The 24,559-nt window shown below is 39.9% G+C and overlaps 1 protein-coding gene across 3 annotated transcripts in view; it reads right to left on the reverse strand.

The window, feature by feature from the left end:
- LBHD2 (LBH domain containing 2) overlaps nt 1–24,559 on the reverse strand; it is a 106,499-nt gene that overhangs the window by 23,748 nt on the left and 58,192 nt on the right. The window contains exon 1 of one of the 3 annotated variants that reach the window (XM_088149797.1): nt 24,182–24,526. The exons of 1 other annotated variant lie outside the window; for it this stretch is intronic. In XM_088149797.1, the coding sequence (XP_088005923.1) occupies nt 24,182–24,411 (230 nt within the window). In that variant the 5' untranslated portion in view covers nt 24,412–24,526. Of the gene's footprint in view, nt 1–24,181; nt 24,527–24,559 lie in introns of those variants that run through there. One more of the 3 variants, XM_088149798.1, reaches the window with a different exon arrangement.

Raw genomic sequence — 24,559 nt, forward strand, 5'->3', positions numbered from 1 at the left:
CTTAAATACTCTTTCCAATCTAATGTGATGGCTCTTGAGGCACAATAAAAGTTCATCTGACATTGGGTCTAATCTAGTATGGCACTTCTTATGTGCTGTTGATTCAAAAATTCCTTTGTGGTTGCACTCTCAGTTCTTCACATTTCTGGCAAAAGCATTCTCTCTCTTTCCTAGTAGCCACTGGCCAGAACAGAAACAGAGTGGGGGAGAGAGAAAAAGATAGAGTGTTCAAAGAGAGGAAGAAAAAGAGAGGGGGAAGGAGGTAGGAGAGACAGAAAAGGGCAGCCCACAGAGCTCATCTCTGCTTAATGATGGTGCTTTTGAAATCTACACTGGTATCAAGCAAAACATTAGTGGCCTTGTCACATGACCCACCAAAGAGAAATGCACTCATGTATGCAGATCTTGCTGAAAACCACCCACTCATTTTGGGATTTAAGTATTTCTTTTTTCTCTCTCCCTCTCCACCCCCCCCCCCCTTCCTTCTCCTAAGCAACTGAAGAAAGCAAGCTATGTCAGAGACTACAAATCAGACAATTCCATCCTGTTCTTTCTTTCCAGAAGCCACTGTTGCCTCTTCCCACCCACGCTCTACTGAGTTCTTCAGCTGCTCCACGGGGCTAGAGCTGCCTTCCTCTTCACAGATGTGCAGATTAGTTATAACGGGGTTGTTTTCTTTTCAAAGGCAATAAAATAAAGTGAGTTACTGACCTGAAGATTCAGACATTCTCTGTGTGAAAGGCTGAATGTGGTTCTAGAGAGCAAAAAGGTGTGGGAAGGGTTTTTTTAAATAAAATTATTTCAGCACTCATCTTCAACTCTTCTGGAGTCTGAAAATGCCTCCAACAGGCAACACCATATTTTCTGCTGCAGAGAAAAACAGGAGAGGCCTTCTTTTCTACACTTCGTAAATACAAATCTCACAACTATACATTTCATACCAGTACCTAATTTCCTTCTCCATGTCACTTCCAAAAGATATAAGTCTTGCATATGTCAAATAATCCTTAACAGGGCAATTTCTTACTGCATTCTTTGTAAAAGATACACTTTCCATTTGGAAATTAATCAAAATTATTATTTTATAAAAATCCATTGTTTTTGAAGAAGCAAGTATGTGGTTGGACAACATGCATTCTGATCCAATTCTGAGTAAATCTGCAGAATTAACAATTCATTCTTCCATCTTCTTTTACTCTGCAAAACTGTGACTATGGCACAGGTCTTCAAAATGAGGAACTACTTCAAAATGTGTTTAAATAATAAATAATAAGAAGTTCTTAGGTCTAATATTTTTATTCTAGTATTGTTTAAATTTCTTTAATGTAGTTATGTTTGTGAGCAAATGAAGGACTAAAGCATAATAATATTTAATAGAATTATGGGTGCTGTGATGGAATCACTGGGTTGCTTGGTTTTGATCTGGCTGAAAAGGCCCACCTTACTGTGAAGTAGTTGAGGAAGGAAGACCACAAGATATATTTTACTGAATGATGGAATTTATTTATAATATATTAAAATAATAAGTACAAGATTCCATTTGGCTGTTGATTTTATTATGAACAAAAATAGAGTTATATAAAAGATGAGCAAATTAAAGGATACTAATTAAATACTATTATAATTTAATTGTATTGCAAAATATAATGGAATGTTATGTTGTTTAAATATGATGTAAAATTGTTAAGTGTTGAATTGATTGTAAATATTTGTTTCACTTTGTACAACTAAGAGACGTTTCACGAGATGGGCAGTGACAAATGTGATGAATAAATAAAAAATAAAATAAATAACTGTATTTATTATAATATTGATTAAAAATTAAAAAGTGTGATGAAAACTGCTCCAAAATTCAACTTAGATACATGAAAAAGAATTTGCCCACCTGATTTTTTACTGTAGATGAAGAGTCTACTGTAACTTATGCTCCAGTCTAGATTTAGTAGAGTGTACAAACTATTGTACACTATCCTTAATTTCACATGCTAGCAAAATAATGCTTAGGATCATCCAATGCAGATTAGAGTCCTACATGGAAAGAGAGATGCCAGACATTCAAGCTGGCTTTAGAAAAGGCCAAGGAACATGAGACATTGTTGCTGATGCATGCTGGGCAATTGAGAAAGAATACTAAAAAGAAGTCACTACGTGCTTCTTTGATTATAGGAAAGCCTTTGATTGTACTGATCACGTCAAGCTGTGGAATGTGCTCAGAAAAATGGGAATCCTAGAACATCTCATTGTCCTCATGAGAAACTTATATACAGGTCAGGAAGCCACAGTCCAGACAGACCATGGTGAAAGAAAACTGGCTCCAGGTTGGTGAAGGAGTGATACAAGGTGTATACTCTCCTGTTATATATTATGCTGAATATATATAAAAGGAAGCTGGATTGGAAGATGGTTTTAAAACTGGAAGAAGAAACATCAACAACCTGTGCTATGCTGATGACACTGCCCTGGTAGCTGAAAGTGCAAAGGATCTGTAAGCTCTAGTAATAAAAGTTAAGCAGTAATGTGAAAAAAATGGGACTAAAATTAAATGTAAAGAAGACCAAACTAATGACAACAGGTAGAACAACTAGCCTTAGAATTGGCAATGAAGATATCAAAATGGTGGATAGCTTCTGTCTTTTAGGGTCAACCATCAACAGTAAAGGAACAAGCAGTCAAGAAATATGCTGCAGATTAGCACTTGGTACAGCAGCCATGAAAGTCTTGGAAAAGATATCCACATGTGACTATACCTACAAAGATCAGAATAGTGCAGGCTATGGTATTCCCTGTGACACTCTATGGAAGCAAAAGTTGGACTTTGAAGAAGCAGGCTAGGAAGAGTAGACTACTGAGAATACCATGGACAGCCAAGGAAACAAACAAATGGATCATCAAGCCAACCAACCAGAGTTCTCAAATGGCCAGGCTCAAATGATCAAAGCGCAAATGGCCAGGCTCAAATTATCCGACATTGGACACATTATGAGAAGATCTAGCTTCCTATAGAAGGTTCTAATGCTGGGAAAGCTGGAAGGAAAGAGAAGAAGAGGATGACCATGAGCAAGGTGGATCAACTCAGTTACACTGGCAATGAGTGCACTGTTGGAAGATCTGAAAGACCAGATTAGGGATAAATCATCATGGAGAAAATCTATGTGGTCATTAGGAGTAGAAAATGACTTGATGGCACATAATCAAACTAATTTATGTCATTAATATAAATGATAGGAGACAATAAATAATTAATTTAGAATCAACCCATCAAGTTGGATTAGAATTAAGTGAGGTGAAAGTCCACAAAGTTGATCCACCCATAAGCAGAAGAGAGGAAGAACAATTTCTGGTGATTTCCTGTTCCTTATATATCATCCTACACCTTCTGGAAATCTCTTCTGGTTGTTTGGGAGATCTATAACAGATCCCAAAATTCCCAATCCCATACTCACCCAAATGTGTCGATTACTATTTTCATAATTTTCAGACTATGGCAGCTAAAAATGTGGAGAATCCAACATATCTGGAGAGCAGGAGGTCAAGGAAGGCTGATGATTGCCTTTTCTAGCTCATATAAGAAACTCCTGATTTCACTATTTAGAACACCAATATTCAGTGTATGCTGGGACAGTAAAGAACATGTCTTAACCTTCTTTTATGCTACATCCTTTCAGGTATTAGAGTATAATCGCATCCAGAAAAATACCGCAGTTACCTTTTTAGCAGCCACATCGCACTACAGACTCGATTTGTATTCAGTTTGTAATCAACTATAACTTCAAGATCTGTCTCATTTGTACTACTAACAAGCCATATATCTCCCATTTTATACCTGTGCACTTAATTTCTGATTCCTAAGATGAAAAATTTACCTTTGTCTTTATTAATTTTAGTTTTGTTATTTTCAGACCACTTCTTTCAAAATCATTTTGAGCATTGTCTTTTTTTAGTATTTATTTATCTCATCCAGTTTTATGTCATCTGCAGTTTTGACAAGCATTCCCCTCTATCTCTTTATCCAACTAAGCAAAAATGTTGAAGAGGATTGTGTCCAGAATTGAAATCTATGAAAATCCACTTGACACCTCTCTCCAATTTAATGAGGAACTTTTGATGAGTACAGTTTTTAAACCAGCTGTGGATCCATCTAATAGATTTTTATCTAGTTCTTCCTTAACTAACTTGCTGGTTAGAATGCCATAGGAAATTTTCATAAATGCTTTGCTTCAGTTAAGATATATTATGCCCATAGCATTCCCTCAATCTACTAAGGACATTACCCAACCAAAAAATGAAATAAGATTAGTATGGTAAAACTAGTTCTTAATAGCTTAATGCTGTCAGTCCCAGCCCAAGAACAACAGTGGACCAGTCCAATTGAGTTAAGTTACTTCTTTTGCTTACACCTTATAGACAGAATCTTGCCAGACTAAATCTATATTGCTGCAACTAGTGGATATACTCTGGGAGATTCTAGGGAGTACCTATCTTGAACCTCTTATGCTTCCTATGTTCCCACTGTAGACTGTGTTGTCTTTTGCCTCTATTCCCTTCCTGGAATGCACCCCCTCCTTCCTGATAGCCTTGCTCTCTGTTGCTATCTACCACAAATGCTGACTTTTAGTAATCACTGTATTTTTCTCAAGATACTTATAGATTGATCTGTTTCCAAGTACTGATATAAGAGTGACTGGTCTATAGTTCTCTTGATACCTATGAGTAAGAAAACCTGCATATCTCTGTCTTCCTTGACAGAGATATGCAAGTTCTGTTATTAAAGCAACTAGGAATGAAACATATTGAGTCCATAACAGACAGATAATACTCGGAAGAGAATCAGACCAATACCTCCCTAATTCACAGGAGTATTAGAAGGGGGAGGAGGTACAGCAAAATCAAACTTGCAACATTCTGTTATTATAGCCAATCTCAGCCTTTCTGTGGGGTTGATTTCTTGTCTGGTCTACCTAGCAGGGCTGATACTCACACACAGCTTTTCGGAAGAGAGGAACATTTGCCCTCCACCTGTCATTTGGCATTTTAAATTCCACAGATCTCCCTTCTCGCACTGACATTCTGCAAACTATTATCTGTTTTATAGATAATATTTTTATATTATACTGCAAAAATCATTTGCAGTTCACACTTTGCACACTGGTCTCCTACCTCTCATATTGAGATGATTACAGGGCATTTATTTATATAGCTCAAATATAGAAAAATTGGAGCACGTTTTGCATCTCTATTACTGACCTCATGAAAATACAGTGGATATGATAGCTATTGTAGCTTATTAGATTAAATAAAAGCAGAACAATATAAAGTGAATCTCATAACTTAAATGCAGGATTATTCATTAACCTGAGACAGCATCTGTTTTATACTCTTATGGTTGAAAAAGATTTCGTCAGTTTCAATTCCAAATGTAAAACTATAGACCATTGGCTAAGCTGAGTAATGATAATGGGATCTGTAGTCCAAAACCAGTCAAGGGCCCAAAGTTGAGAAATGCTCAGTTACGCAAATTCCCCCAAAACAAATATTATGTTTAAATTGGGTACAAGATGTCTTACATTAGCTGAGGATAAAAAATTTAAAGGAACTAATGGATAAGAACTGCATTGGCTGCAGACACCTTTAACAGACTGGTCTTGCTAGCAAATTGGGGATGAATAAGCCTCTGTCCTGCTGCTTGCCTGGTTAAATTTAGTCACGTTGTAACAACTGAACATGACTTTTCTAGGTTCTTCCTCACGGTCGTGTTAATATGCACAGCTCCAGTCCTTGAGTCAGCACAAGCCTACATTATCTGTGTTGCCCTGACAGTAGAACTTTGTTCTGAAATTCTGATTTGTCTAAGGCAGCTTCTTCTATGAAAAGGAAGGGGGAACATCATTTGTATGAACTTGCATTACATTTTTTATATTTTAAAATCAATGTATTCATTGGTTGTGTCCACACATGCTTAACTTTTACCAAGGTAGTGGCTAGATTGGGACACGTTATGTTTGGCTAACCTTAACTTTAGAATGCATTAGAGTTTTATGGAAACCAAGCATGTTTTGCAACGTTTCTGGGTTGTGCTAACAATGTCAGTAACTGTGTTAATTGTGTTTATTGTATGAAAGCAGCCACTGAGTGCCATCCTTATGCAGCCAAAATAGTGCCATCACTGTACAGCTAGGGGACAGGGGACAAAGATGAAATAAAAAGACAGAAAGATTCTCATGTGAAGTAAGCATGCCTGGTGGGCTCAGAACACTTAGTGCCTGTTGGTATGGCAGAAATGGAACTGGGTATCTTGGAACAGGCATGATCAGCTGCAAAAGTGCCAAGGCTCTTTTACCTCTAACAGTTATGGAAAAAAGGGAATTTCAGGCTGGTTACTTTGTCATGATACAGCTAAATCATTGAACCCAACTACCTGACTAGATGCTTGTTTTCCATAAACATTATAATTCTTTCTTCTACATATTATTTATTTTCAGAGGAACTGAGTTTGCATGACCATACAGTACTCTCTTCAGTGCCATTATAAAGTCTATGCTAGCTTGTCACTTCGTAAACCTTTCTCTGTGTTAGGATTGTGCTGCGTTTTTCAAGAGCTATGAGAGCTGATGGCAGGGCTAATCCTAGTACCTCCATCTTCTTCCTCCCCTTTTTTTGACAAAGCTTCAGATTTGAATGTTCGCAATCCGCCAAGCAGGAAAGCACACTAACTGTTCTTTATTGAGCAACCACAACCAAATGTCTGCGCATGGTTTCCCCTAACAGAAGGATGTGTGGGCAAATCTTTCAGAACATGAGCAAAGACCAGACAATTATCAAGAGTGGAGAACAGAATATGTGAGAGATTCCAACATGTCTGTCTCCCTCCCTCTCAGGAAAATTTCCCCAAAGAAAGTTAATTTCATCTGGTGCAATGACATAGAGAAATAATTTACAGCACAATTAATTTATTTGATTTATACACTGCCTTTCAGCTCTGTGGAGCACTCAAGACACCTAACAAAACTTAAAAAACAAAATCTGAATATAAAAAAGGTCAAAATAGAGATTAAAATACAAAAATAGGCACAAACATAATTTAATAATTAAAAGGCTGGTAAAAGAGATGCAACTTTACACATTTTCTGTAAGAGCAAATTAAATGCTTTACTTACCCCTTAGTGTGTGTGTTTATCCTGGAAGTACATACAGGTGAAACTCGAAAAATTAGAATATCGTGCAAATGTTCATTTATGTCAGTAAGGCAACTCAAAAGGTGAAACCAATATATGAGATAGATGCATTACATGCAAAGCGAGATATGTCAAGCCTTACTTTGGTATAATTGTGATGATTATGGCGTACAGCTTATGAAAACCCCAAATTCACAATCTCAGAAAATTAGAATATTACATGACATCAATAACACAAGGATTGGAAATAGAACAATATCGGACCTCTGCAAAGTATAAGCATGCATATGTACTCAGTACTTGGTTTTGGCCCCTTTTGCAGCAATGACTGCCGCAATGCGGTGTGGCATGGATGCTTTCAGCCTGTGGCACTGCTGAGGTGTTATGGAAGACCAAGATGCTTCAATAGCGGCCTTCAGCTCCGCTGCATTGTTCGGTCTCATGTCCCTCATCTTTCTCTTGGCAATGCTCCATAGATTTTCTATGGGGTTCAAGTCAGGCAAGTTTGCTGGCCAATCAAGCACAGTAATCCCATGGTCATTGAACCAGGTTTTGGTACTTTTGGCAGTGTGGGCAGGTGCCAAGTCCTGCTGGAAAATGAAGTCAGCATCCCCATAAAGCTCGTCTGCGGAAGGAAGCATGAAGTGCTCCAAAATCTCCTGGTAGACAGTTGCGTTGTTCTGGACTTAATGAAGCACAGTGGACCAACACCAGCAGATGACATCGCTCCCCAGTTCAACACAGACTGTGGAAACTTCACACTGGACTTCAAGCATTGTGCATTGTGTGCCTCTGCATTCTTCCTCCAGACTCTGGGTCCTTGGTTCCCAAATGAGATGCAAAAGTTGCTCTCATCAGAAAAGAGGACTTTGGACCACTGGGCAACAGACCAGTTCTTTTTTTCTGTAGCCCAGGTAAGATGCTTCTGATGTTGTTTGTTGTTCAGGAGTGGCTTGACAAGAGGAATACGACATTTGAAGCCCATGTCCAGGATCCGTCTGTGTGGTGGCTCATGATGCACTAACTCCAGCCTCAGTCCACTCCTTGTGAAAGTCCCCAACACTTTTGAATGGCCTTTTTCTGACAATCCTCTCCAGGCTGCGGTCATCCCTGCTGCTTGTGCACCTTTTTCTTCCACACTTTTCCCTTCCACATAACCTTCTATTGATGTGCTTTGGTACAGCACTTTGGGAACATCCAACTTCTTTTGCAGTTACCTTTTGGGGCTTTCCCTCCTTATGGAGGGTGTCAATGATGGTTTTCTGCACAACTGTCAGGTCAGCAGTCTTTCCCATGCTTGTGATTCCTACTGAACCAGCCTGAGAGACCATTTAAAGGCTCAGGAACCCTTTGCAGGTGTTATGGATTCATTAGCTGATTAGAGTGGGACACTTTGAGCCTAGAATATTGAACCTTTTCACACTATTCTAATTTTCTGAGATTGTGAATTTGGGGTTTTCATAAGCTGTATGCCATAATCATCACAATTATACCAAAGTAAGGCTTGACATATCTCGCTTTGCATGTAATGCGTCTATCTCATATATTGGTTTCACCTTTTGAGTTGTCTTACTGACATAACTGAACATTTGCACGATATTCTAATTTTTTGAGTTTCACCTGTATGTATGTTTGTCCTGGAAATTACATTAATGTATTTATTCCTAAGAAAGTATACACGAGATTATAGATTTCTAATGCAATCTTATGTATCTATTCCAAAGTAAACCTCATTGTTTTTACTGGAGCTTTCTCTCAGATAATGGAACATAGGACTACAAACTTCAATCTTATAGCAAGGGATCCCAAAATAAATGCTAACAAGGTTCTGATGCATTTGATTTTTAATAATGATTTCTTTTAAACTAAGCAAAAATGATGAGTTGACTGGAGAGTTATCCATACTTAAGTGGGCAACTGCAGTTTCTTAAAACAGATTCAGCAAATTAAAGGCCAGTTTTTGTTCCAGATAAATTGGTGATATATGTTCCTAAAGGTTCTCAATTTTTTTCTGATGAATAATCAAGTTGCCTTCTGCAAAGTCCTTCCTCAGTAATCCATGGATTGGCAAGAAAGCACACGGGCCCTCCTTTAGAAATAATTTCATTGGGAGTTTCAAAAGTTGTTAACATAGTCTCTCTTTAAAAATTCTTGGGAATACAGAACATTTGTGGGATAATAGAAAAGGTATTTTATATTTTGGTAACTAAAACTAGGAAACAGAGTTCAGCTGTATAATGCTTTGGATTCAATTTCAAATATGTACTTTGGAGCAGACAAGCTACCACCCATCTTTTGTGTGCGTGTGTGCCTTTGAGTCACTGTTGACTCCTGGTGATTGTCTGAACAAGTCCCTGCAGTTTTCTTGGCAAGATTTCAGAAGTGGTTTGCCATTGCCTTCTTTTTCCTAGGGCTGAGAGAGAGTGACTGGCCCAAAATCATCCAGCTGGCTTTGTACCTAAGGTGGAACTAGAACCTACAGTTTCCTGGTTTCTAGCCTGGTGCCTTAACCACATCAACGTGGCTCTCTACCAACCTTCTACAACACTTTAAATCAGCTGCATCCTTTTCTAGGATCACATGACAGCTACAGAGGGCAGTACACAATCCCAGGCAAAATCTTGTCTACTTTTAAAAGTTGCAAGCAGGTGCCATGTTCATGCTCCTATGTATTCCAAAGCACCTTTTCTGCACAACCCTAATAATTAGAAAGTTATTGGAATGGAAGTTTGTAAGATCCACAGAGATCATTACTCTCTGTGCTCATTATTATATTATATTATATTATATTATATTATATTATATTATATTATATTATATTAATATTATATTATATTATATTATATTATATTATATTATATTATTATAATACACACACACATACATACATAGTATATGTGTATAATATATAGTATTATACATATCAGGACCAATGCTCTTTAACTTGTAAACGTTTGGCCCAAAATAAGAGTGGAGAGGATGAGGATATTCGTTTTTACTGTTGTTATATTTATATTATGTTCTTTCTCCCAAAGGAGCCTAGCTAGCAGTGAGCACAAAGATAGCCTAATATTCTTACATACTAAATTATTAAGTCTGTTATGACAAAAAAGAACAGTTAGGTTTCTAAATTTGATCACTAAACTGGGAAAGTAGGTATTAAAGAGACATACATGATTCAACAGAAGCAAGTGTAAAAATATTTATTTATTGAAATAATTTATATAGCCACCCATCTCACATACATAACTTTGGGTGGCTCACACAATTAAAATAACGACAAAACCAGTAAACAAATACAAATAAACAACCAAAACAAAACAATTAAAAACCAATTAAAAATTATACAGGTAGTCCTTGCTTAACAACCCTAACTGGGACTGGAATTTCTGTCGCTAAGTGAACCGGGCATTAGGTGAAACATCACATGACCACACCACTTTGCGATGGCAGTTCTGGTAGTCCTGGTTGTGGTTGTTAGGCGAGGTCCATGCAGTTGTTAGGCAAGGACATCATGCTTCTCCTGCTCTGCCCTGCCCTGCCCTGCCCTGCCCTGCCCTGCCCTGCCCTGCCCTGCCCTGCCCTGCCCTGCCCTGCCCTGCCAGCATCAGGAAGGCTTTGTGCCGTGTCAGGGAGGCCTCACAAAGGCCTCACACGGCCTTACGAAGGGCCAGCAGTGCCTCAGCAGCAGCAGCAGCAGAAGGAAGACAGTGAAGGTCAGCTAGGGGTGGCAAGGGTAGGTGGAGATGGCAGAGTGCAAGGTGGCCAAAAGGGCGGAGATGGGGGAGAGATAGGCTGGGGGGAGTTGAAGCGCACACCACAGTTGTAAATGCAGGTGGGCTGCCAAGTACCTGAATTTTGATCACATGACCATGGGGGTACTGCAACAGCTGTAACTTCAAGGACTGTTGGTAACTACTATTTGTCCAGCGCTATTGTAACTTTGAATGGTTGCTGAACGAATGGTTGTTAAGCACGGACTACCTGTAAAACTTAATCGGAGGGAAAGTGCAATTCATACATTACAGTCAGTACAGCCATTTAACAGGGTCCAGACCACCACCAGTTCCCCAAGCACAACGGCAAAACACAGAGACTGCCAAAAGGCCAGTAGGGGCGGGGCCAATCTAACCTTGAGGTGGGGGGAATAATGTTCCAAAAGACAAGTGCCACAGCAGAAGACTCTCTTCCTGGATCCTGTCAGATGACAGTCGATAGATGGGACCCATAATAAGCCTCTTCTGCCAGACATGATGGGATGGGTAGGTATAACCAGGGAAAAGCAGTCCTTCAAATAACCCTACCCCATGCCATGTAGAGCTTTATAGGTCATCACAAGCACCTTGAACTGAACTTGGAAGCAAACTGGCAACCAATGCAGCTCGTGGAGCAGAGGTCTAACATGTGCTGATCAAGGTGTGCATATAACTGCCTGTGCCGCTGCATTTTGCACTAGTTGCGGCTTCCAGATGCTCTTCAAGGGAAGCCTCATGTACAGTACAGAGCATTTCAGTAGTCCATGTGAGAGGTGACCAGAGAATGAGTAACTGAGAGTAGAGCTTCTTGATAAAGGAATGGGTGCAACTGGCACACAACCTGAAGTTGTTCAAAGGCCCTCCTAGTCAAAACTGATAGCTTCTCCTCGACCGGGAGTCATGAGCCCAAAATGACCCTCAGGTTGTGCATAAGATCTGTCTGTGGCAGTGCCACCCCATCCAGCACCACAGGTGGTAAGTTCCCAGAACCCGAAGGCCCCAAACCCAAAGCCACTCAGTCTTGCTAAGGTTGAGCTGAAGCCTATGGTGGGGGGCGGGGGGAGCCCTACCTTCATAGATAAACTGATGCGATCTAATCTAATTGTGATCTAGTGCTGAATTAGGAGTGGGAAAAACCTGAGTTCTAGCACTGCTTCAGTCACTCTGTCTCAACTCCAGGAAGAAGGAAATGGCAAACCACTTCTGAAAATCTTGCCAAGAAACTTGCACAGACTTGTCAATATAGCTACCAGGAGTCAAGAGTGTCTTGAAGCCCTCCCCCCCCAAAAAAAGAAATGGTAATGATAGATCAAGAGCTAATCATAGAGGTTTTATTATAGTGGCCCTTTATCATTCTCTGGTTGTTTTTACTGTATTTTACTATGTTTTAGCCACTGTGAGTTGTGAAGACTTGATGACATACAAATACAATGAATGAATGAATGAATGAATGAATGAATGAATGAATGAATGAATGAAGCAGATGGCTCAATGAAAATGGCAATCCAATGTGCAGCTACTGAAAAAAAAGGCAAAATTTAAATTAAGAATAATTAGGAAATGATTACAAAATAAAGTTAACAACATTATATCCTTAGATAAATCCAGGAAGCAATCACACTGGGAAAACTGTACTGTCCGACTGACTGCATATTAAAGGGGATGCTGTAGATAGAACCGGAAAGGTGCAGCAAATGATAGCTGAAATAATCAAAGGACTGGTACAACTCTCTTGTCAGAAAATGTTAGAAACTTTGGGGGCTTTTTACATTTAAACAAGCAAGTAATGGAATATGTGATAGAGGTATATAAAATATGCTACATATGGAGAAAGTTGACAAGGAACAGTTCTTCTAGTTCTCTCACAACATTAAAAACCTAGGGCCAGCTAATGAGTTTGAATGGGGACAGTCTGGATGGAAAAAAAGAATGATTGAATTGGCTACCACAAGTTGGGCCACTAACCTGAATTACTTTAAAAGGGTACTGGAGACATCCATGAAGAATGTGATACATCTTATAAATGGTTTGAATGTTTGTATGCAAAATGCTATGTTCCACCAATTGTGATGTGAGGGTGTTTTGTCTCTTTCCAGAAATTAGTCTTGCAGAACAGAAAGTAGTTTGGGGTATTCCATATGCTATCTGTTCCTGTTCACACTAGGTCCCAAACTCTGTGAACTACTTTCAGAAAAAGGTGAACTTCCTTTGGAATGTCTGAACTGGCACATTCCAGGGAACATGGGAGTTTGCACTTCCCTTTCACTTCCTACAATAGCATTAGCTACACGTTACTTCCAATATCACAAGTAGCCACCGTCTTTTTATCAATTATTGAGAAATGCAGGTAAGAAGGCAGTATCACATTCATGTCATCATTTTGGGCTTCCCATGACAGCAAAATGTTGCATTTGGTAGGCCTGAACCAATAGGGCTCTGCTGCTCTTCTCATGCTCAGAACCTGGCCAGACTAGCTGCGTCAATTTGGGGGGCTGAAAAAGCCCCATCTCTAAAGACAATTCATTGACTATACTCCCCTCCTTACTAAGTCATTCTCCATTTGGGTCAAGTCAGTATATATCATGTCACACTGACACAGAGCAGCCCATCATTTTTATACTTCACATCATGGTGACAGTATTCATACATGTGTAATTTGAAATGCAATTCAATATGGAGAAACATTTTGAGAAACCTGACAAATAAATGCCCAACGTGGAATGATGCTTTCAGCACTGACAAAAAGAAAACTGAATATGAGGAATAGCATCAATTCAGCTATAACATGTAGTGAGGGAGACAGATGGATTACAGTGCAATCCACTGAAATGAATGGTACACTTTTCACTCAGTGGAATTAGCTGTGCACTACGCTCACAGAATTCGAGCCAATGGTTTCCCTAAATTCACAAAAGGCTCTGTGTTCCAGTAGATTTTTGCTAGCACAACGGGTAGGAGGACTATATTCACCAATTCCCCCTTCTTCTTGCAGTAGCCCATGTAATTTTCCTATGAACAGATTCCAGATGTGTATCTGTGCAGAGAAGTGGGAAATCTAATGCAACAGATGGAAGCTTCTTGCTGGATCAAAGTGCCTTTCATCAGCAGAGGGACCCTACTGGATATAACCCATAGGTACAATTTAATATTCACTCTCTGATCTGTGGGGTTTACTTCAAAGTATGTGTATTTCAGACTGTAGAATTAGCATCATTAACAGGGTATAGGGAGGTGACTTGTTAAAACTACTGTCTTAAAAGAAGAAATCTAAAATCCTACCAAATAAAAATTAAAACTGAGTTTCTAGAGCAATTAAGAGTTGCCACACTCTGAAACCATAGGAAGTGTAATGCAGCACGTACAGAGCAGGGAAAAGGAAGGAAATTGTTACAGAAAGAAAATATGCAAATGCTCCATTTTTATTTTAAGAAAGAGAGCACAAACTGTCATTAAGAGTTTGCAACTTGATACACAGTATCAATGATAAGGCTGAAACATATCCTGTTCTTTGTTTGGCATGGGGAATGCTGGAAAAATCCTGGAATAAGGCAAGAAACATTGTTGTTAACTATAGCAACAGTCTTTTGTTTTTACTTAAGAGGAAATGCAGGAGCCCTGATGTTTATTAGGGCACAGAACACAGGGGATGTTTAATTGTTTCCTCCCTAGGGCCATCCCCCACCCTTGAAAAATCAGAACCCCTTATCACAATCAGTGGAAATAATGAAGCCCCCATTTATGTATCATCTTATTATGGATAATGCTCAGAATAACTCTTATTCCAGCTGACTGTCCATTACTGCTTTTTTTTCCAGCCACACTTCCTGTAATTGCTCAAGCCAAACAGAAGTTTAATATATAAAGAGATGCAATCCTCCCATGAAGAGACTTACGTGAAGTACCTAAATGTGTCACTAAACTTAATGATTTATGCACACTTGCTGAAAGAAACAGAAATACTTCTGAGCATGAACTGATTTTCTTTTCTCATCAGTCAACCCTGTCAATGGATGATTTATAACAAATACGATGTCCCAGTGAAGCCAACATTTTTACAATACTTTTCCAGATTAAAATTTATGTTGTTAGCCCATGTTAAATATGGTAAAGCACATTCAACTATATTTGCTTAAGAGCCTTGCATAGATACAATCCCAAAAGTATGAGGTCTACTGAATAACACAACTAAAGCCCTATGCAAAGGAGCCTCACTAGTTGCTAAGGCAACAGGACAAAGTTTTTATCTATCATTTAGGGTAATGGCACTGAGGTTCATATCTTCCACTGAAATTACAGTAACAGGATTTTTCTCTTGATTTCTCTTGATTTATGTAAAGAATTTGTGTACTACCCTTCATCATACTTATTTGAATTTGTGTACTACATTATACATATTTTTTAAAATTCTTCTTATCTATATATTGTCAGCATCAGGACTCGTGGAAATTTACAATTAAAGTATAAAACAATACAGAAAAAAAGATGATAAAACCACAATAAAAGATAAAATCAACTGTGACCTTCATTTCATATCCTGAGGTAGGGGCCAGTAGAAAGACCTAGGTAAGAAATACAACAATCTGTCTAAATTACTAAAAAGGTAAAGTTTTGAAACAAGGTCAAATTTGTACAGGAAAAATCAATCTACTAGTGTTTAAATATCTTAGCTTCTTTGCTCAAAGGCCACTTTATCCTTGAAGATAGCTGGAGAAGACAATGTGCATGAGACTTCAGAAACCAGGAAGTTGATGTTGCAGTCAGGCCTCCTGGAGGTAGGTGGATCCCAAGGTGTGCAGAGATTTAAAAGTCAGGAGGCAACACGAATTGGGTCTATTAAGGTTGCAATCCTATATCCTTTTATTTAAACCTAAGTCCCACTTATCCTCTTAAGTTTCCACTGCAAGTATCTTTTTGAAAATCAGACTTATTGGGTAGCTGATTGTCCTGCTTCGTAATTCTTCTGACAATTGTTTTTACACATCTCAATTTCACTGCAAGACAACAGCTAATTGGAAATACATATAAATCAATTAGCACATGCAAATGAGTATGCCCTGGAATCTTTTCTTTCTCTTCTAGAAAGAGTGATAACTCATAGCCTTTACAGAAATTGCCAGCATGACCTCAGGCAAATCTGTAATTGTGCAGCACAGAAGTTGACCTAGCGTTCTCAAATCCAAAGCTAAGTTTGGAACATCAAACTATGGGCTGGCTTTCAACAGGAAGGAGCAAAAGGTGAGGAAGTCTGATAAGATGTAATCAGACACAATTGGTTAATTTCTAATTCCCTCATTCTAGGCATCATTGTGCCAATTTGGCACAAAAGGTCTTAACCTAAAAAGGAAATCTGCAGGAAGAACGTAAGGTAAGCACTTGTCAGATCATGGGAAGGCATTTCATGTATAGGTTACAGAATAAATAACTGTTGAACTAGAGACAGTTATGACACAGCCTTAGTGCTGATTTTTATTTGCACAGATTCTTGCTATATATTTACATCAGTGTCAAAGGCAATATGCCTTAGAATAACAGTATGTAGCTAAGAAACTTGGAGGACTGAATTGTGTTCATGACCTTGCCATTAACTTCCCACAGACAGCAGCTTGGCTACTGTTGGAAAAATGTAGAATTACACAAATTCACATGGGGCTGCATTACTTTAAGTGTGATGTGTGTTATGTACTCTTCTCACATGCACACTACTTTTCTGCCAGAAGAAGCAGAGTGGCTAACTGCAATCAATTAATAAAACAATTACATCAAAAAAGTTAAAATAGTTAAAAACAAAGATTATAATACCCCAATCCCTTAGACTAGGCCAGTTATAAATTATGAAGGAAAGTCAGGTTTTTATTTTTATATTTAAAAATGAGTTTAGAAACAGGTGGATTTCAGTCAATAAAGGAATGGTTAATGAAAAGGCTCGCTCCCCTGTGGCTCATGAGGGAGGGGCACTCAGAAGCTCTTATTGTGAGTCAGGCAGATTCATATTTGAGTAGGTGGCACATTAGGTATTCCGATCTCAAGTTTTAAGTCATAATCTGTACTTTGAATTGTGCGCAAACCAAATTAATATCTTGCTGGAATAAGAACAGTGCTCTGTTCTTCTAACACTAATCAGTACCCTAGCAATTGGAGTTTGGATCAATTGCAGCTTCTGAAAAGTCTTCAAGGACAGCTCCATATAGAGTATTCCAGTAATGTAACTCAAATGTTAGAAGGGCTTTGGGTCAGTGTGGCTAGGTTAGCATATATCAGAATGATTGTTTCTTCTCAGCTGGAGAAATACATCTCATGCTACTTTTGCATCTTTAGCAAAAATAATAACAAAAGATTTGTTTCATGCTGAGCCTAAAGTCGTATTCTTCCTATGTTGGTAAAATGGTTTGAACTGAAAATTGATCTAAGGTTATCCAACAAGCCTATCTCTTTAAAGGAGTCTAAGAAGCTCTGTACTTTGGCCTGGTTCAAAGATAACAGGAAGCTACCATTTCCTATCCTATGAACATCCCTTTTCTTTAGTGCACAAGGAAAGGAGAATAATGTTTGCTTGTTTGTGAACCCAGTGGTTTACTGCACTTGTGGTAGTATAATAAACCATGATGACAAAGCTAGGTTTATTAACTATAGGAATTACTGTATTCAACCCACCTCTGATGACCACCTAGCCATGGAACTCAACAATAATAATACGTGCTGAATCCGCCATGCACTTTAAAATAAAATTTGAATGAATTGTAACATCCAGCTGAGAATAGCTAGAATAAACAGAGCTATGCATGTGTTATAATTCTGTGGAGAGCAAAACAAAAACAGGGAAGCTTTTCAGTGGAGACAAAATCATTTCCATTAGCACACATATACCCAAAAGTTGTTTTTTTAATCCTGTGTGGCTCAAGTGTTTGGACAATGCCTGGGTAAGCCAAGGAGCTTGTTAAAAAAAGATTTCTAGTAATCAGAGATGAGTTTTCAGTGCTCTGAACAGCTCCTTGCTGTGAAGTATACAAAATAGTAAAAAGGTAAAATAAATTATGCAAAGTATCTGAAGCCAAGGTAATTACTGTTCTTCCAGGGAGGGAGGGAGGGAGATTAATTCTGAGTGCTAGAACTGTGCAGGCTTCAAAATGATTTAAATGATTCACCTCTCTCCATAATGCAATTCTTAAGGCAGCTGCACTTTTTTTTTTCAGGTTCCTGTGGAAGTTGGGGAAAAAAGAATCTGCTTTAATGAGAGGTGTTGTACTCATGTGAGGTCTACAGCACTGCTTCCAAATCATCCTGCACTTAGTCCTACTAAGTGCATACAGTTTTGAAAATGTTCTTTTGGACAATTCTTCCTATACTGAAATTATGGATCAACCTAATTAGTGACAGTATAGTGTAGTGGTTAAGATGTTGGACTTAAGAGCAAGGAGTCTCAGGTTCAAGTCCATCCTCAGCCACTGAAACTCATATTGTGATCATAGGCCAATTACTCTCTCTCTACCCAATCTATCCCAGAAGGTAATTGGGTAGAAAAAAAAAGAATAAGAAAGTGCTATATAGGTTGCCTTTTGCACCTGGAAGACAGCAGGATATACATTTAATAAGTAAATATCACCAAACAAATATCACTCCCAGTTAAAATAAGGACAGATCCGAAACTCATTTCATAGATATGCGTACTGTTAGGTTCATAACATAATTCCCAGTCTTTCCAAATAAAGGATCTCAAGCAAAAAGACTTTAGTGTGATACTGTGTGTCAAAATAGTCACTGCTAGATTAAACAAGACAGAAGTCTCTAATCATATAAACCAGTGTTTCTCAACCATGGGAACTTGAAGATGTGTGGACTTTAAGTTCCCAAGGTTGAGAAACTTTGATGTAAACTATGGCCAACTCATAAATTCAGCTTCTTAAGTTTATATAAAAAATAAAATGTTGAATGTACCAATTCCTTTAAATTGCTCATTGTATATATAAGGAGGAAGATGGGAGAGCCAAATCCTAGACTACCAGTTGGGCACCTAAACTTACTTGAGGCCATTTGTCTGGGATGCTATGAGGATTCTTGCCGTGAGCAGGGGACTAGACTAGATACTTCCAAAGTCCCTTCCAACCCTATAATTCCATGAAGTTTTCTAATATTGATTCTAAAGATACCCATGCCTCCTTTTTTTCTTTTTCAAGGATGGGGAAAATCAGTTATCAATAGGTTGCATTGTGTGCCACTTTCCTTCCCTCTCATCATTTACCCTTTTCCCTAGCACTAAATGGATTGCTCACCACCAAGCCTGGAAATATAAAACTCTTCGTCCAGGTTATGTGTGGGTGAGCAAAGCACAAACATCCTTGCACCTTCTCTTCAATACTTTTTCTTCCAGGCACTGCAATAAAAAAAACCCTGTTATTTTAATCTCTGGCTTCTGTCAAACAGCTACTCTTCAACGGTAGCAAAAAAGAATAAATCTGTACCTTGAGGAATGGAGACCTACAGTAAGGACACCCCCCCCCCAAACCCTAAGTGTAATAGTCACTAAATGATAATGTAATGACAGTGAAAAGAGTGTACATCTTATACACAAATCTGTTTCAGTGATAGGAGTTTGCATTTGGAAGGTCTCAAATCCTCAGCATCTCTAGTGAGGTCAGGTAAACTACTGCCTTAGCTGGACCTGTGGTCTGAGTATGATATCTTCCTATACATCATGGCATTATCATTTAAATCATGCCTTTATCATTTCAAGCTCAGTTATCTTTTAAAAAAAGAACTATGATTTTGTTCAAGACAAGTGTATGTTCTTGTGCTGTTTCAAATAAAAACAGTGGGACAAAAAGAAATAACTTAGCCAGCATGGCTCACTGATACCACCTACAGCTGTATGAAAAAGGAATCATCTGCCTCCAGTCTAAGAAACAAAAAATAGATCCTAGCTGCCAGTAGGGGGGAAAAACCCTTACTTTTTAAACCCACAACCCTAAGTTTGTGACCACAAAGGGAAATGCTAGCTTTTTTCTCCCCAACAGGAAAGTACAAAAATACACTCATTGTGAACATTCTTATGGTACTTTTGGTGGCAATGAATCTCCAAGGTTCACAGGAAAACGTTTACACCTTAAACTCAATATGTACATTCTGCCAGTTTTGCAGGGCACAGTGGATTAATTATTTCTATAAATGTAAATGTAGGTGTGACATTTGCCAACCTGATGGGAAAATGTTAAAAAAAAAAAAGCTAGCTTTTTCACACCAGCAAGTTAACTGCAAAGGACAAAGAAAATATTGCTGTGCAGAAGTTAGATATGTGACATCTCTGAAGAAATGAAAAACGGTAGAAAGGTATTAATCCCCTGTATGGATGCTATGGACAATAGATATAATTCTAGTGCAGAAAATTAGCCCAAACCTTTTCTTATGTCATGTTATCTCTAATGTTACTCTATTTGGGAGTGGGAAAAAGGTGTGCCACCCATTATATGTTCATAGTATGTGGAAGCAAAGGAGGAAAACAGAGTAAAATATATGTGCACTTATGTACAGATATTTTTCCATGTCCCATACTTTCAAGACGATGAAACATTCATAACAACTCTGCACAAGGTAGTCAACATACATCCATTGCCACAGCTATAATAGACAGCAGGTCATTCATCTTTTTTCTGGGAGGGGCAAGAACCCTGCATCAGAAGTGATTCAGAAAAGCAAGGATATTAAAGATACTCCATGGACTTTTTGAGGAGCTACCTAAGAGCAAAGGAAGACAAAGCAAAATGCTCAAGAGAAATAAAGAAATGGGTTTTTCAAATCCCTAGCTTTCAAAAGTATTCAGAAGTCCTCTTTTAAATCCTACTGCAGCACCTGAGTTCATATGAATTCTGAATTATTTGTTTCTTACCAAGGGTTGTTAATGCCAATGTCTTTGCTCAATATATTTCTGCCTTTGTGGCACTCCTTCTACTTATTATGGCTATATAGTCTAAACTATATGGCAGGTGTAATTTGCATCCTTTGTTCTTTCATGTATTGTGAATATAGAACTTAAAAGAAAAGCACACTTTATAAGCAATCATTACACAGAGAGATGCACACCCACTCTTTTTGTCTTCACAAGGCTAAAAGACAGGTGGATGCACTATTCACAAGTACCAACACTAAGCAATGTCTCCAAGCAGATAAGGCTAGAATATATATAACTCCTACAGTTTCCTGACTTCCATTCTAACTATTCAGTAAGCAGAATGCTGGTTCTAAACCTTGAAGATGTGAAATTTAGATCAGCCAAATCACATTTCATATTTTTAAGTATGCATACACACATTTGCACAGAATGTTAGAGCAAAGTTCTAGTTTGCTGCTGAAAAGCAAGGTTGCTGATACAAATGGGAGTCACTACAATAACCAAGGGGAAAAGCGTTAGCAAGTCCAGAATTCTAGCTTGTCTTTTCTCTAGAAATTACAATTGATAGTTTGTTATGAATTCTGGCTTGTGAAAGAAACAACGATTCAGGATCTGAGATCAAATATAACACTTAACTTTTTGCCTTCTATTTCAACAGCTCCCACAGGGGTTCATATCTTTTTTTATTTGTTTTGGAAGTCCATAAACATAGTTGTCCAGTACAAAGTAAAGCTATATTAGCTGTGACTTCTGGGGTTGTTTCTGTGCTTATACAAACTGGAAGAAAAGGAATAGCACGCAGGAGCTGGGACACTTTTTGAATTTTTAAGTTAGAATTTGTTCATCTGAATGTGGCCATTAAAACACACTATATGTAATCCCCCCCGACCCCCCCCCCCACTATTTGCATGTGTTTGTGTCAGAACTGGCTGGCAATCATTTTTGGGTACACAATAATTAGTAGATCTAGGTTTGCAACTGCATAATGTGTGAAAGAATTTTGTAGGCAAATCATTTTCTTTAAGCTTTTACCCTCTTCTATAAAATGGGGACAGTAGTTTTCTGACTGGGCTTCAGAGCTGGGACATATAAAATAAAAACTAATGATAGGTCATTCATCTATACAATAGATGAAATATGAACAATGGCAAAATACAGACATGCAATTATTTTATAGATATTCATATGAAAAGCTTCTGCTTTTTTTTCTTTATTTAAGCTAGATCAATGTATTACCATATGCTTTGTGTAAGAGAACCTATACCCTGTTTCCTTCCTCTTTTTCTCCACAATGGCTTCTATCACACAAGCTTCCGTGCCTGTGCGGTCTGACCCACTAAGTTCAATTTAGTTTATTGCCCTGCAAGCTATATAGAATGGCAGCTCTGATTTCTGACTTAAAATGTAACATGCTGGTAGATTTATTGCATCAACATCATCATCATCATCATCATCCACTTTATGTGGAGTTCTTGGGGTTCTCTGAGCTTGGTTGCTTTCTTGCAAACATTACCCAGCTGGTGCTAGAATGGGGTGAAGTTTGCTCTCTGTTTATGCACAGTAACTTGCCCTGCCTGTGTTGGTGGGGTTTTTCCCCCTTCTGGTAGTTCCTTGATTAGGGTTAACTGCTTGATTGTTGGTCTGGTGATAATCTTGGTATTAGTCTCTGCTTATCTGGGTGATGATTGCTGGTGAGAAGATGTTCTGGTCTTTTGTTTCCTTTTTATTGTCTCTTTTGAATAGTGTGTAGATGTTTATTTCTATGTGCCTCTTGATGGCTGCCTTGTCTGAATACCAAGCTTCCAGGAATTCCCTCACATTTTTGGATTTAGCTTGGTCTAAGATGCTGATAGTTTCCTAGCCAACTATGGTTATATCTGTCCATGTGTTGTGAGATTAAGGAGTTTTCATTGTGTCTTCTGACTGCTAGTTGGTGTTCATGGATGCACTCTGCTAGCCTTCTGCCTGTCTGTCCTACATAGTGGTTGTTACAGTCCTTACACTGTATGTTGTACAAAAAAACACCAACACAGGCAGGGCAAGCCACTGTGCATAAACAGAGAGCAAACTCCACTCCATTCTAGCACTGAAGATGTTACCTAGCCGGGTAATTAAACGTTTGCAAGAAAACAACCAAGCTCAGAGTACCCCAAGGTCTCCACAGTTCAACCCTGAGCTACACATATTCTCTTCTATTCATCCACTTTAACTTTGCTAAACCTCCACACTATTTCATAAGATAAATTAGCACCAGAGCAGAAAACCCTTTGCTTAACCAGGGGAAGGAACCTGCTGCTTTAATTTCAGGAGAAAAATAAGCTACTGGGAGAAGTGAAATAACAAGATCCTACAAGTTCTGATTCGACTCCAGAAGGGAAGTCCCTGCACTCTTCAGTGGGGAGAGCTGTCCATAAAGGAGGCTCAGCCCACAAACGGACAGACCGAGGCTCTTCTTTCTGCCCTCGACTATTAATTAACCTGGCTCTTCTCCTCAGAACTCTGCCCCACCCGCCTTTCTGCCATCAAACTGTGCACGCCCAGTGTTGCTCCCTGGACTAAAATGTTTTAGGGCAGGAACTCCCTGCCTTCAAGATTGTTCCTCCGCATCAGTCTTTTCCTTCCTTTCCATCAAGCTATGAATCAAACGGGTTCCCGCTGGAGTTGACAGCCCCTCGGCTGCTCCCTTTTCTTCCCGCGCTTGGCGGTTCCCCGTCTTCGCCCATCGGAGAGAGAGAGAGAGCGCTCGAGAGAGAGCGCGCGCCGAGCCGGAGAGGTTCTGATCTCTGGCTAGCCATCCGCCGGAACAGCTGCATAGGAAAAGACCCTCCTCCTCTGGGGGCTGGAGGCAGGATATCTCCCTTGACACGCGGAGGCAAGGTGCAGGGGCCCGGCTCTTGCCACCACACCCTGCTGCCTCTGAGGGCCCAAGGGGCACTCTGGGGCCCCCGTCCTCTTGAGTCAACAAGGGAAGGCATCTTCCCTTCTTTGGCCCCTGCAACGTTTCTTTCCCGTCTCTCAACTCTGCCCCCTCAAGACCCGCCGTCTTTCTCCCCACGGCCACCGCAGAAAGCCGCGCAGCTGCCTGCCTCTGCCCCGTGTCCCGCCAGGCTTCCTCTCCTCTGCCTCCGTGCCCGGTCCCATCCTTGGCTCCCCCTTCCCGCCCGACGCTCGCTCGGTCACTGCCCGCGCTTCCTTCCCTGCTCCGCTTCCCAGCGCTCCCCCTCCTCTGGCTGGCTGTTAGGGCATTCCCGGCTCCCCTTCTATCAGACGTCTCCTCGATGGCTCCTTTATCCGACCAGCTCCGGTCCCCTCGCCCTCAGAATCGAGGGAAAGGCAGTTCACCTGGAGAATGCGGGCGGCGCCTCTGCACTTACCTGTTGGCGCCAGGAGCCGCGGCGGCGCTTCTTCTCTGCCCGCTGAGTCGGGGCGCGCGTTGGCTAAGGACTCGAGGGGCGATCCAGGCAGGCACGGAGCGCTCGGGTGCCCATGCACGGAACCAGCCGCTCGCAAAGGGAGCCTGAGCAGCAGCGGCACCGCGCGTCAGGCAGGGGTTGCTGCTGGCATCACCGTTCCTGCTGCTGCCGCCACTGTCCTTCGTTGACATGCAAAGCAGCTCAGCGACTTCCAGGAAAGGGGAGAGGAGGAGGGAATGCGGCGGCGGCGGGGAGCGGGAGTGGGGAGGAGGCGGCAAATCCCTCCCCTCGCTCAGTTGGGGGCGCTGCCGTGCCTCGGATCCTTGGGGACGGTGAGCC

The sequence above is a fragment of the Python bivittatus genome, unplaced genomic scaffold, assembly GCF_059951505.1.
Source record: "Python bivittatus isolate LINGU-HERP-01145 unplaced genomic scaffold, Pbiv_v1 ctg000580_np1212, whole genome shotgun sequence".
Taxonomy (NCBI): domain Eukaryota; kingdom Metazoa; phylum Chordata; class Lepidosauria; order Squamata; family Pythonidae; genus Python; species Python bivittatus.